Here is a 12,941-nt window from a genome sequence, read left to right on the forward strand (position 1 = left end):
ATAAATATATATATATGCATTTTTATACGGAACGATACATGAGTATCACACAAAGCAATTACAAAACAGATATAAAGCAGTGCTGGTTTTTAAGCTGACCACTGTGTCTGCTGCTCAAACCGCCGGGGACCAGCGAGAGGAGCCCTTGGGATGGTGCGGCAGCGGCCGGGGGGGGGGCGGAGGGGCCGCGGGGAGGGCGGCGCTGAGAGCCGGGGCTGCTCGGGGAGGAAACGCTGCTGCTCCAGAGCTGAGAAATCCCCCCGCGCCAGCCGAGAGGAGGGAAGTCAGTCACCTGGCGGTGAAGGACAGTAAAACAGGGACGGAGAGGGAAATCTCTGCCTCTCTTTCCCTTCTCTTCTGCAAGAGACCCACCTCCTGTTTTCCTCCCAACTCTTCCAGCATAACCTTCAAAGAAGACCATACCGTACAGACTTTCCTTTATTATATATATGTGTATGTGTATATATACATTACTATTATTATTACTATAGACTATCTTTAGCTGCATAACAAATTTTTAGCCTATGCAGGACTTGGGGGATTTTGTTATCTTGCCAGCGAAATTGTTCATCGCTAATGTCTTGCGCTCACAGGGTGCTAAATTAGCTACCAGACTACTCTGGTAGCATGACGGAGAAAGGCTTTTATCATAGACTGTTCTCTTCAGTTTGAACACATTTGCTTGAAATTTGCTGCATGATGCTGTCCAGGGAAGAAGGATTTTTTCCTCCGGATACAGCGATTCGCCGGTTTCTGAGCTTATTGCAGAAGAAAAAAAATCTTTAAACTGAGTGGATTTTTTTTTTTTTTTGCTGTCTCCTTTCATTGCCAGAGGACGCGAATCTCTTTCACCAGGGAAGGATCACCTGTCGCTTTAATCCTTAAGGGAGTTATTTTTTAAAAAAGTGAAATATTTTATTTATTTATTTATTTATTTAAACCGGTGGAGGCGTGATCGCGGAGAATGAGACTGAGGGGAGCTGCCACGGTTTGGAGGACAAGGCTGAGTTTAGGTTGGAAACTGACAGACTAGATTTCCCCCCTCCTCCCCCTTTTTTATCTCCCCCCCACAACCCCCCGCCGCCCCCCCCCCCCTTTGTTCCTCTTCATTTTTTGGCACAACTTCCGTAGTTTCCAGTCCGCTCCGTTCAGTTTCGCTCTATGGACAGATCAGCTAACCTGGACACGGAGGAGCTCAAGGTAGGCGACCCGCCGGGTGCCGTGGCTGTGGCCGGGGTTGGATCCCCCCTGCCCTCACGGCCGCGGGGCCCTCACGGCCGCGGGGCCCGCACGGGGCGCTGCGCGGGGCTCCCGCAGCCCGGGCGGGGGGCGCGCAGCCGGCGGGGGAAGCGCGGCAGGGCGGCTGCCCCAGCCGAGCGCGGCTTCCCTCCTGCCGGCGCGGCCCGCAGCATCGTCACGGCAGTATTAATAATAATAGTGGTGGTGATGATGGTAGTGCTGATGGTACTGCCCGTGTGCTCTCGGCTTTGCATGAGCACTGGGGGCAGCGCCGGGAACAGCTGGGAGGAAGCGGCAACTGACCCGCGCCTTTCCCGGCAGAAGTTGGCTCTGAAGCCATTCTGGCCGGGGCATCTCCTCTTCTTCCTCTTTCTCCTCCCCTTGCCGCCGGGAGCGACGGGGAAACCCTTCCCCACCCCTCCACCCCCCCCCCCCCTCCACCCCCCCCCCCCCCCCCCTCGGCTCGTCCCCCGCGCGGTGTCCGGTTCCCCCGGCCGAGCGAAGCTGAGGCAGCGGCAGTGGGATGCCGAGCCGGTGGGGCCGCGGCCCGGGGCCGCGGATACAATCAAACTTTGCATGAGGACGGTGCGAGCTGGGAGGCTTCGGCTCCCCCCGCGCCCCCCGGCCCAGCTCTGGCTCTCTCCCCGCTGAAGGAGCATGCCTGAGAGGGCTGAGCATGCTCCTTTGCAGAGAAGGAGTCTTCCTACACCTGCCGCTAACCCCCCGGCCCTGAGCGGAATTTGGCTCAAATAATCATCATCATCTCATCATCATACTAATGATAATAATATAAATCTCTCTGTGAGTCTATACACGGTAAAGAGGGCGGCTGGTTCAGGAAGGCAGCAGAAAGGGAGCGGGCGCATGGGGCGAGCTCCGCGGAGCCGCTGAGCCGGAGTGAATCGCCGCGGTGGTGGCGGAGGGGCGGGACACACATACACCTCGCCGCGGTGGTGGCGGAGGAAGCGCCAAAGAAGCGATGAGAGGGGCAGGGGAAGGTAGGCGGCCCTCGCCGCCTCATGCATGGCCGTCCGCGGGACACCCCCTCAGGGCACCGGCTTCACCGGGACCGCGGAGAAGGGGTCGCGAGCGCTGGCGAGCGCTGAAGTGCTGCTGGGGGCTCCTTTCCTTTTCCTATAAACCAGATCTGAAAGTACTGAATATTCATCCCCCCCCCCCAGCCTTGCTCGGAACTCCTACTAATCTCCCCAGGGAAAGGCACCCCAGGGCTGCAGCGCTGTTTGAGTATTTGAGGTGACGGAAGCGCAGAAGAGGAAAGCCCATGAGACGATTTGCTTGGGAATCGCTGATCCTCACAGCGCTTCCAGGGCTTCCCCGCCGCAAACGCTGCTTGCCTGGGCTGCCTGGGAGTCCTCTCCCTGCTGCCTCAGCCTTCACAGGATTCACAGGAGACCGCTGTGAATGCTGTGAAATTCACAGCTGCGTGGAAAGCAAAAGACGAGTGTTCCGATTAAGCGGGTGAAAAGTTTTATTGTACTGGATTATTTTTAAGGGGTCTTTAAAGAAAATATGTTTATGCTACACGAGGGCAGCACTTCGCATGAATTGTCCGTAAAGCCTGAGGCAGGTCCCGCTGTGAGCAGGGCATCCAGCCTAGGCTGAAGAGCAGGGGTTTCCAGTTATCCCGTAGTTATCTGCGCTGCAATTCGCACTCGCGTTGCAGCCTGTATAGGCTGAGCGACCTTGAGCAAGGAAGCAGCTGAGAAGTAAGCATCGGCACTCTTCCGCTCATAAGCATGAGAGGAGCTTCCAAAGGAGGCATTTCCGAAGATGTTGTTAGGGTCTGGGCAGCTCTGGGACCAGCCGCTTTGGCACGATGCACTTCGCGGCTTTCCCGGGTGTTTTATTGACGTGCGGCCGCTGAGAGAGATCCCAGGCGCCGGCAGGACGCCGCCGAGCGGGAGGCGGCCCCTGCGGCCGGCAGGGGGTGGTGCGGGCCCGGCCGCCAGCCCCGCGCCGCCGGGAGCAGCTCCCCGCCGGCAGCAGCTCCCCGCCGGCAGCGATGGGCGTGCCGAGCCGCGGGGCCCCGCACCTCCCTCCGGCGAGCCCGGCTTTCCTCCCAGTGCGAGACTTCCAGCCGCTCTGCCAGCGCCAGGAGTACAAATTGGGGGACAAAGCTCTTGGGGGTCTAGGAAGTTCCTAGCTGGTGACCTTGCTGCAGTTGGGCGCAGTAAAGAGCATCTTCCACAGTGCTCCAAGTCGTGAAAGGTTTCCCATCAGTTTCTGGGTAGTTTCAGGAGGGAGGAAGCGCTCCACTCCTTTTCTCCTGGGCCGACACAGCCGCTTGCCAGGCCAAAGGGACAGTCAGGGCACATAGATAGGAGGCAGACAGAGAGGTCCTGAGGTGCCAAGGGAACTCCTTCCCGCACCACACTGCGTGGAGGGCTCATGTCAAGAATGTCAAATATGGTAGCAGCTTGTCACAGCAGAGCTTGCCGAGAATTTTGGAAACGGGCTGGACACTCTCTTGCTACTGGATTTCCTCCGCTAAGACAAATACATGCCAATAAGACTAAAAAAATACTGACAACTTCCCTACTAATAAAAAAAAAGTGTTGTCTCTAAAGAAAATAGTAATAATGACACTGAAAACACATGTTATTTATAAAGCTTCTATACACCTCAAATAATTCAAAATTTCTGTGTTATTTATTGCACTGATTGTAATGGATTCTGAATTGTTTATGTTGATAATAGACATTTTGAAAAGTGATTTTGTGAAAAGCTCAACAAGTATCATGTGTGCAACACCTGCTGATGGAGATGGTTGTGCTTTCCCTTACTAGCCTGTGCATGAAACCCTGAAGAAAGTCATCAGTATGGAAAACAGACTGCTCTTCCAGAGGGTTTGAGCTGTTTTGGTTTTCCTTTGATCTGTCTCATCTCTCTCAGCTGCATACAAGAACTTCCCTCTGACTTTTCAACTCACAAGCCTGTGGGGTTTTTGTTTTAAAGGAGTAGTACACAAACTAAACAATTATATCATAGTTGCATTGTAGTCTTGGGTTTAGTGTTGTGAAGGGCTTTCTGTTACCTAATGTATATGCAAGTCTTTACCTACATTTTGAACATACATGAAATGGAATGGTTGTATGAGTATTATGAATTTTATAGGACTCTGTAGTTTGTATATGCAAAAGATGATGAATTAACTTGTTTTGCATTTAGTGTATTTAAAAACTGTGTTGAGGCATGCAATTGCTCGAAATTGAACATCATTTGCAAAGAAGTGTTAGGAGCCATTTGTGTTTGCTGGACCCTGTTGACTTGTGATTTGCATTGACATTGGATGGATTATTACAGATTTTGTCCTTCACATTTGCTCGTTCATTTGACATATAATTCCTCTAATGTGTATCATGACTATTCCTCTTATGTTTGTTTAGAAACCACAATTTGTGTACAGTCTTAGAGGGAGATAGTATTCCTTGTAGTGTGTAAACCACTGATACTTCTCTGGAAGAAAGTTGCTTTGTAATTGAATGTATGGTAACAGTGAGATTATTAATATGATGGATTAAAAAACATCCTGAAAGCCATTTATTACTTGAAGGCACTGGTTCAGTGAGAATTCTTCATTACAATCCCAAAATGTTTGATTAATAGTGTGCTTAAGTGTCTTGAAATTGCCACTTTTAATATGCAAAAGAATTAAACACTTTATTTCTGAATCATCTTGTAAATATTAGCTGATTTTTTTTTTTTTTTATTTGGCTCATGAGAGAATATTTATAGTCTGCAGTTTTACATTTGCTGGTGATGTAAAACTACTGACACAACATAGCATGAAACTGGTCACGGAAGAGGTTTTTGTGACAATAGTCTTCCAATGCAATTTATGTAATTTGTAAAATATCTGATAAAGAAATTCAAACAAGGAAACCATAAAAATTTAGGCAAGGAGTACTTTTATGGTCTTAAACATGTAAATCACTTCAGTATTTAAGTTAACAGGAGAACTAATACTCTGAGGAATTCTGTAATTTTTAAAATTTATTTATGTTTTAAAAGAAGTAGCCGGAGAAGTTAATGTGCTTGGTGTGCTGTGGGAGGACTTTTGATGAGTTTAGGTAGGTAGTTTTATTTCTATTTAAAATCAGTCACTCAATAATAGAAAGTGTAGTACTCTATAACACTCAACAGCCTCTTATGAAAGTCTGTTTCATTTATTAAAGTCTTCTGCTTGGGACATGGACATATTAATGTGGATATTAAGGGATTTGTCCTTTTAATACAAAACCTTCTCTCTCCTATCCTTCTTTAGTACGTCCCTCCAAGAAACCTTCATGGTTTACTAGGGTCCTTTCAGCAATACTCAATAAAGACAATTAACCTTTGCATTCACAGTCAAAGCATTCATCCTTTAAACCATTCTTCATGGAAGGTCAAGCTGAAATGGTTTTAAAGTAATATACATGCAAATTTCTTTTCTCTGTGTTCCTATTGTGGGATTTCCTCTCCATCTCTCAGTACGTATAAAGACTAGACATAGTTCAGGAAACTGGAGAGAATTCTATGCATAAAATATAGTTGTTCAGCAGATATATAAAAAAGGTCAAGACAATGGCAGTGCTCTCACTATACACTTTAGAAATCATTCCTGTACTCTCACTGCAGAGAATCCATATAATCTGTGACCGAGCTTTTTGACATTGTACATTACAGCTTTGCTAAGCTCAACACTCTTTAAAAGGAAAGTACATCAAAATCTGAATGCTTGGGTAAAGGGAAAAAACTACTTTGTCTTCCTGTTTTTCATGGTTTTGGGAAAAATATTGTGTTTTCCTCTACCACTGTATTTTGCACTTAAAAAAATAGATGAAAGAGATTTACATAAAGGTTAGCAACACATTTCTTTCTTCCTGAACTGGAAGAGGTTACTGTGTGATGCTACTGTAAGTTGGGTTGTTTCTATAGGTCTGAATGTAAGATTTGAAGACAATGTCTAACTCATGCTAGAGCCTTTCAAAGATAAATCTGTAATATGAAGACACATTTGTGAGTCCCAGTCATGCTTTTGTACTACATTCCTTAACCTTTTGGAGGTTGATACTGTTTTCCCATCTTCCTGATAAGGCCAGTCGTAGGATTGCTTTACTTAAAGTGTTATGGCAAAAATGTTACAAGAGACATTTCTGTGAAATCATTTCACCTTGTGGTACTATATATAAATTTTGTAAGTCCATATCTAACATAGTTGTTCTATGTCCTCTAAAGATACAGCATTCCAAAGGACAAAGATAAGGATTCAAATAATAATAATAATAATACAAAAGGCACTCTGGGTTACAAATAGACACTTTTCTTACTTTGACATGGAAGTTCCCCATAGGGAAAGTACTGTCATTTTCTTCTCTCCTTCAAAGAAACCTGGAGAACACGGCTTAGAAGCTGTACTCTTTCCTTTATTTTGAAACACTTTGTACATTTAAAGAGCTTACAGAAATGTTCTTAACGCCATGTTGTACTTTTGACTGCAGCCATGTATAATGCATTGTAAAGCCAGAATTACTTAGTCCAAGAAGGAAGACACATTTATCTACTAAGCCATCTGATCCTTTGTTAATTCTTTAGATATTACAGGTTAACTCTGATCCACAACAAAACCCTTCTTTGTGAAGAAAGATGTTGTGTGGTTGCTATCCACGAGCAGTGGGTTTTGTTCCTTGTCACAGGAAGGAATGACTGTTGGCTAAGCCACAACAGTGAGACACAAAATGTGAGGCTTTATTCTCAGCAGTATTACTGCAGCTAATCACACAAGGCCAGATTTACAGAGGTACTGAGTAAGTCAAAGCAAGCTTCTGGTGTTCAGCAACTTTAATTAAAAAAAAAGTGTTCTTTCTGTACCTACTTTCTTATACCTCTAGCTAACACATTAAGGAGGATTGTTTGATATAAGCTCTGTGTATTTGCAGTTGAAAAGTAATAAATGAGGACAGAGTATCTTTTTCTGCAATTTAAAATTAGCAGTACTTTGTTGAATCACTGCAGTTACATCAGCAGAAGCACATCAGTGATATGCCTAAAAATTGGTGCCATAAGCAGTAGAAAGCCTCAGCCATAAAAATCTGGCCTTCAGCCATATATCTCCGTTTTAGCAGTTCTGTTCAGTTCATGTGGGCAGCATGGTCTGGAATTTATAGGTTCTACCTTCCTGCTCCTACAACTCTTGAACAAATTATGTTAGTAAACAGAGGCTGCCTCTACTGAAAATCACATCCCTTCTAGTTTGTATTAAGGTAATGGTGTATGTTTAATGGCAGCACATAAATTGAAAACAGGATTAATTTGTGCTTTCTAAATGTATTCTTTGTACCATTATCAGGGTGAAGAGTACAAATTGTTGGATCAGATCCACAAAGGCATTTTTGTTATTTTTCGCTCTTCAAGGTGGGGATTGATGATACTTCAGCTTCTCAGTTGTGTAGGTTGTCTTCTACACAAAATTGTTCATTAGTTATTTTGAGTGGGATTCAAGAAAGGGGCAAAACTTCCTTGCTTCCTGTTGAACACAGGCAGTGCAGTTGCCCAGGTATGCTGGGACCTGTAGTTGAGAAAGTAATGCTGTAAGCCACTGAAATTACAGAAAGCATTCTTTCCAAATGAACTTAATTAGTATTACTGAATTTTATTATTTCTAGTTAAAGCTAGTCCACATGCACAAAGCACTCTGTAAAGCTCTGCCCTTTAACTGAAGACAAGTAAATGAACTTTGTTGAGGAAGGTTTCATGTTTGTTCAACTTAGGCTTCCATTTAACAAATTTCCAGCTATGTGAAACAAAACTAAAAGTAAAGAATCAATAGAACCTTTGCTGCCTTTATAAGCTAGTAACTTTCTGAACATAGATCAACAGATGACAAAGATTGAAAGGCAGTCTAAAACTTCACGAGCTACCTATAATAAAGGGGAAGAGAGCTAGTTGAATTAAGCCTCAGAATCTGGGTTTTACATCACTTCCAGTTTAAAGCCTTACATTGGAAAAGGTGTTAAACCTGAACTCAGAAAGTGCTCAGCTGCCACATGTCCAGCCTGCCTGCTCTGTGCTGCGGGGGTCAGGGCTGGGCAGCCCCCTCTCCACTCTGTCTTTCCTGATTGCACTTGAGGTTTGAGCTAAAAACTTGGTTTGTTTGTAGGTAGCTTTGGAAGTAGTCAAGCTATTACTAGGTTCACTGTGAGAGTTCCAAGTCCTGTTTGCCAGGAACATTCATCATTTCCCTTTGGAACTGCTGCAGGGAAGGTGCCTACAGAGACAGTGCAACAGAGACTCTGTGCTGTAAAGGAATCCACAAAGACCCCACTTCATGCACAGACACGAAGAACTTTTAGTTTTCCCTGGTCATGCTGCTTTGGCAGATATCACACTAATAGTGCATTTGCTTGCATATTTACCATTTGGACTAAGAGGAGTATTTTATGATTTTTCCTGCTTTAGTGCCATTGATATCCATCCCCCAGATAAACTGAATTCTCCTGGGGTCCCCAGTGAGGGTGCTCAAAGGTGATTTCTTTGCAAACCTGAGTTTAGCACACAAGAGTGACCCCAGTTGTTTTCACAGAGGTACCTGTATCTTCCTTTTAATGTGGATTTTTTTTTTTTTTTACTATTAGCTTAAACTCCATGTATCTTAAACAATAAAAAGAGACTGTGACTCCACTCGGAGGGGTTGTTTCCATTTTGAAGAAAAGATTGAGCCAGTTTTCTGTATTTAAAGTGATTACTTGGTCATCCCAGTCCTCTGGAACTTTTAGGGATGTGAATTGCATTCCACACAGAAAATTCTGACAAGGTTCTAAGGCTTCAGGATATACATAAGGATTCAGTCTGTGCTTTTTTTTTTTTGGTAATTTGTCTTGGCTAATTCAGGAGTCTCCCTGCTGAGCAGGCTGACTGTTGTAAATCCCATTCACCACATAATATATGTGTGAGGAAGGAAGTTGAATAATCTATGCCTCAATAAATAGCAGAGAGAATTTCAGAATGCATTACAAACAGACTGGAAGTTTTTCCAAGAAGATTACTTAGCCTTAAAGCTGAAACTCATGGCATCATTTATTATTATAAATAGTTTGAGAATTAGCTCTGAATAAGTACAAACTAGGAGACACTCCCTATAAAAATCTATTTTTCCAAAATGACGCAAAATCTTAATCCTCTCAGAAGTTTGGAACAGTTCAGGCAAAAATACCCAAACACTGAAAACCCAAAAAAAACCCCAAAACCACAAAAAAATCACAGAGCAAAACAAACAAAAAACCAAAACCAAAAAAACCCCACACAAAAATTTGGATCAAGATCCATCTGTGTTTTTTTAGCTTGAGTCACCACCAACAGATGGTAGATAACTCTGTAGAAATCACTCAGCTGAGTTACTCCAGTTTATGGAGTTCCTAAGGCATTTACCCTTACTCCTAAACTCTAATACTCTTTGTCAGAACCTCAGTTCCCTCTGAAGGTTCTGGCAAGTGCCAGCACACAGGCTTGTGTGTAATTATGCATTTTGATACAGCTTGGTAATACTTGTCTTCCCTTTTATTTCTTCTGAAACAATAGGATCTAGTCTTAGCACAAGACTGCCTAGCTGTGTCAAGCTTTATAGGTTGTTGCAGAAATAGCTGGCAACAAGCTGGTATTGACTGTCACTTCCTGTAGGACTCGAGTTGACATCTACTATTTCAGATACACATCAGTTTAGAAATATTCTATGTGCCATTTCCCAATGATTCCTGCAGTTCCTCAGCAGATGTGAGATGAATGCAAAAACCGTCCATCATATAGACTCATGTTCCCACTTAATCTTTATGCAGAGAAAATTATTCTTCTATTTCATCAATGTTTTATTAGATTTCCTGAAAAAGCTGGCAGAAGAATATAATTCTTTAGAGACTAACAAGTCACTTTGAGTGTGCTGCTTCCCCAGTACTGGCACTGACATTGTAATTTCTGTAAGTATATCTTGTTTTCAGGAGAGTGAGTTACTATTTTTAGAGTTGATCTCATACCTTTCTTCATTTCTCCCCCAACTCACTAGGTGCAAGTGATACGTGATTGGAAAATTGTCGCAGTGAGGGAAACTTGGATGCTCAATATGAGTGTTTAGCAAGCTTCATTTATTGAAGAGAGCATCAGACTTTTATGCACAAATAATAAGCTCATACATATTCTGCAAGCTAAGCAATCTATTGGCTATACTACAATATCAGCTCTTCCTCATACCTTAGGGGTTACATCTTTCTTTTCTCATGTCTCTCTCACTGCTTGTTATTGTACCACAGCTATGCTCAAGGACACAGTGTTTTGCAGGTGCAGGGACCCAGATTAGGTGCATCCTCCCGATTCTTGGTCCAGAACGTGGCCCCTGTCACGTAGCCATTCTTCCACAGAAAATGATCTGCTTGTTCAGAAGAGACCTCTCTCTGGTTAAGCTCCCTGTTTTGTTCAGTATTGGTTTAGATGAGGTGGATAGCCTTCACTGTTCATGATGTCATCTACTCAGTCTAGCAGGACCACTTGCACTATTGCTTAATGAAAATATGAGATTGCAAGTAGTCTCTGTGTCTCATGATAGAATTCCTATCATACTGCTGACAGGCATAAAACAGCCTTTGCTGAGGTCCCGTCTATCCTATTGAACTCAGACTTTTGCAAGCCTTGATCAATCAATGAATGTACCTAGTAGGCAGAAAATTGCAGCATGATGAGCAGAGCAGAGAGGGAGCACTAGGGGAGCTGTGCTGAAGCCTATCACTTGATATGTCAAGAGTTATAGATTATATTGAGTAAAATATATTTTGGGTTTGGGTGTACGCTGCTGCATCAGACTACAATGCTGTTATTTTGTAATAGACATGCAGAGCTTGCCAATGCGGTTTTAGGACAGCCAAGTAGAATGTAAAGATTTGAAGGTGAAAGGGAAGGCTGAGGGGTGCAATAACAAATGACAGCACAGTGACAGAGTGCTGAGGTGCTGACAAACTGAATCAAAAGGCCTGTGTAGCTCTCTGAACTGTTGCTGATGCTGATACCTCATGGACATATTTTAATTATTCACATATTATTACTGTATATTGAAATTTTTAATTCAAAGCAGAACCTTGTGTTCTGTGGTAATATTACTATTTAGTAAGTAATGTGTCTGTGGCATATGCAACATTTGAAGCATGTGGAAAAAAAATGAGTGAAATTTATTTGTTGAGGTGCCAGAAAAATCAAACTACTTACTCAGGTGCAGAGGAGTTGATTGGGCTAGAAAAATCTCAGAACCTCTGAAAGCAGATGAAATTACTGTCCCAGTAGAATGTTACCACTGAATTGATATGCAAAATGTTTTATGGTTTACTTGCAGTTGACAAGGCATCTTTGAGCATGGACTCATTTATGTTTTAAATTATAGATTTTTTAAATAATTGATAACAATGCCAAAATATCCTGTAGCGTTGATACACACTTAATGCATCTTGTGACTCCACCCTGATAAAGCCAGTAGCATGAAGAAGGAAACAGGAGAGATAACAAGAAGCCAATCTACTGGAAGAAGCCAATAGCACCATGTGAGCCAAACGAAGGTGCCTTCCATTGTCCTACCAAAGTCAGTTCAACACAGTTCTGTGCTCTTCTCTCAGCCTCGTTTGACCTGCCAGCCAGTTGCACAGATTGACTGTGCAATTTTTGTAGAAGAAATGAAGTGCCATCAATTTTAATTTTAGGGGATCCAAACACTTTCAAACAAACCCGAAAATAAAATACAGCTGACTCAGCAGTGGTGCAGAGGTACTAAGCTCTGTTGGGGGGGCTGGCAGGAGCAGCTGGTAGCTGGAGCATCTTAAGTTGGATCATCCCTCACATAGCAGAATGGTTGTAATAGTGTTAGGTGCTCAATCTGTGTGTGATATTTTACAGACTTGTGTATGCTGAGTTGCCACTATTGATATTATTCCAAAATGAGGCCCAATAATCAAGAATCAAAAATTCCCAAGAATGTGCCCCCTCATGCCATCATGAGGGCAGATGTTTGGATCACAATACACAAAGTTCCTTCTGCTGATGGTTATGATGGCAGTTTTATTTCTTGCTTTTATTTTATTATTTGCCTTAATTTTTTTTCTTCTGATCTTGAAAATAAATTGTGAAAGTTCAACTATGAAAATACTGTTTTCCAAATGAGGAAGTTAAATACTTATTTCCAGTTCAAATAAACCCCACTTCCCCTTACCTTGCAATGATTTGGTGCTCACTCACACATATTTTTACCCCAGTAACATACAAGTAATTGTTTTTTACAAAATGATTATCTGAAAGATATTTAAATGTAACCTTAGAGCATAAAACATGAAACAAGAAAACAAAGTTAAACTTTAAAACCAATCAATTTTATTCTGAACACAGCAATTGCTTCTGCTGTCAGCAGGAATAAATTTTACTGCTGTTGGAAACTTGTAAAAAGTCAGATGTGTTCCTGTAAAATGCCTTGTCAACTGCAAGCCAACCAGACCACACATTTCAAGAACCAAACATCTCCTTATTTTAGTGTCTGTAAGGTTTGTGTTCTAAACACCTGCTTAGAAGTAGTTACAACAATGTGAATTGAACAAAGAGAAGGAAATGCTGTATTTCTAAATGACAAAGAAATCCTGCTTATTGACCTTCTGAACTGCCTCAGCCAGAATACACAGGATTCA

The 12,941-nt window shown here is 43.1% G+C and overlaps 1 protein-coding gene across 2 annotated transcripts in view; it reads left to right on the top strand.

Moving 5' to 3' along the window:
- The first annotated feature begins 219 nt into the window (after window positions 1-219).
- The window catches only part of SGCZ (sarcoglycan zeta), a 395,003-nt gene continuing 382,281 nt past the window's right edge, over window positions 220-12,941 (top strand). The window contains exon 1 of one of the 2 annotated variants that reach the window (XM_071432308.1): window positions 220-1,200. In XM_071432308.1, the coding sequence (XP_071288409.1) occupies window positions 1,162-1,200 (39 nt within the window). In that variant the 5' untranslated portion in view covers window positions 220-1,161. The remainder of the gene's footprint in view (window positions 1,201-12,941) is intronic. The other variant, XM_071432309.1, reaches the window with a different exon arrangement.

The sequence above is a fragment of the Agelaius tricolor genome, unplaced genomic scaffold (genome assembly GCF_023055355.1).
Source record: "Agelaius tricolor isolate 1412-34295 unplaced genomic scaffold, bAgeTri1.0.p SCAF_8, whole genome shotgun sequence".
NCBI lineage: Eukaryota > Metazoa > Chordata > Aves > Passeriformes > Icteridae > Agelaius > Agelaius tricolor.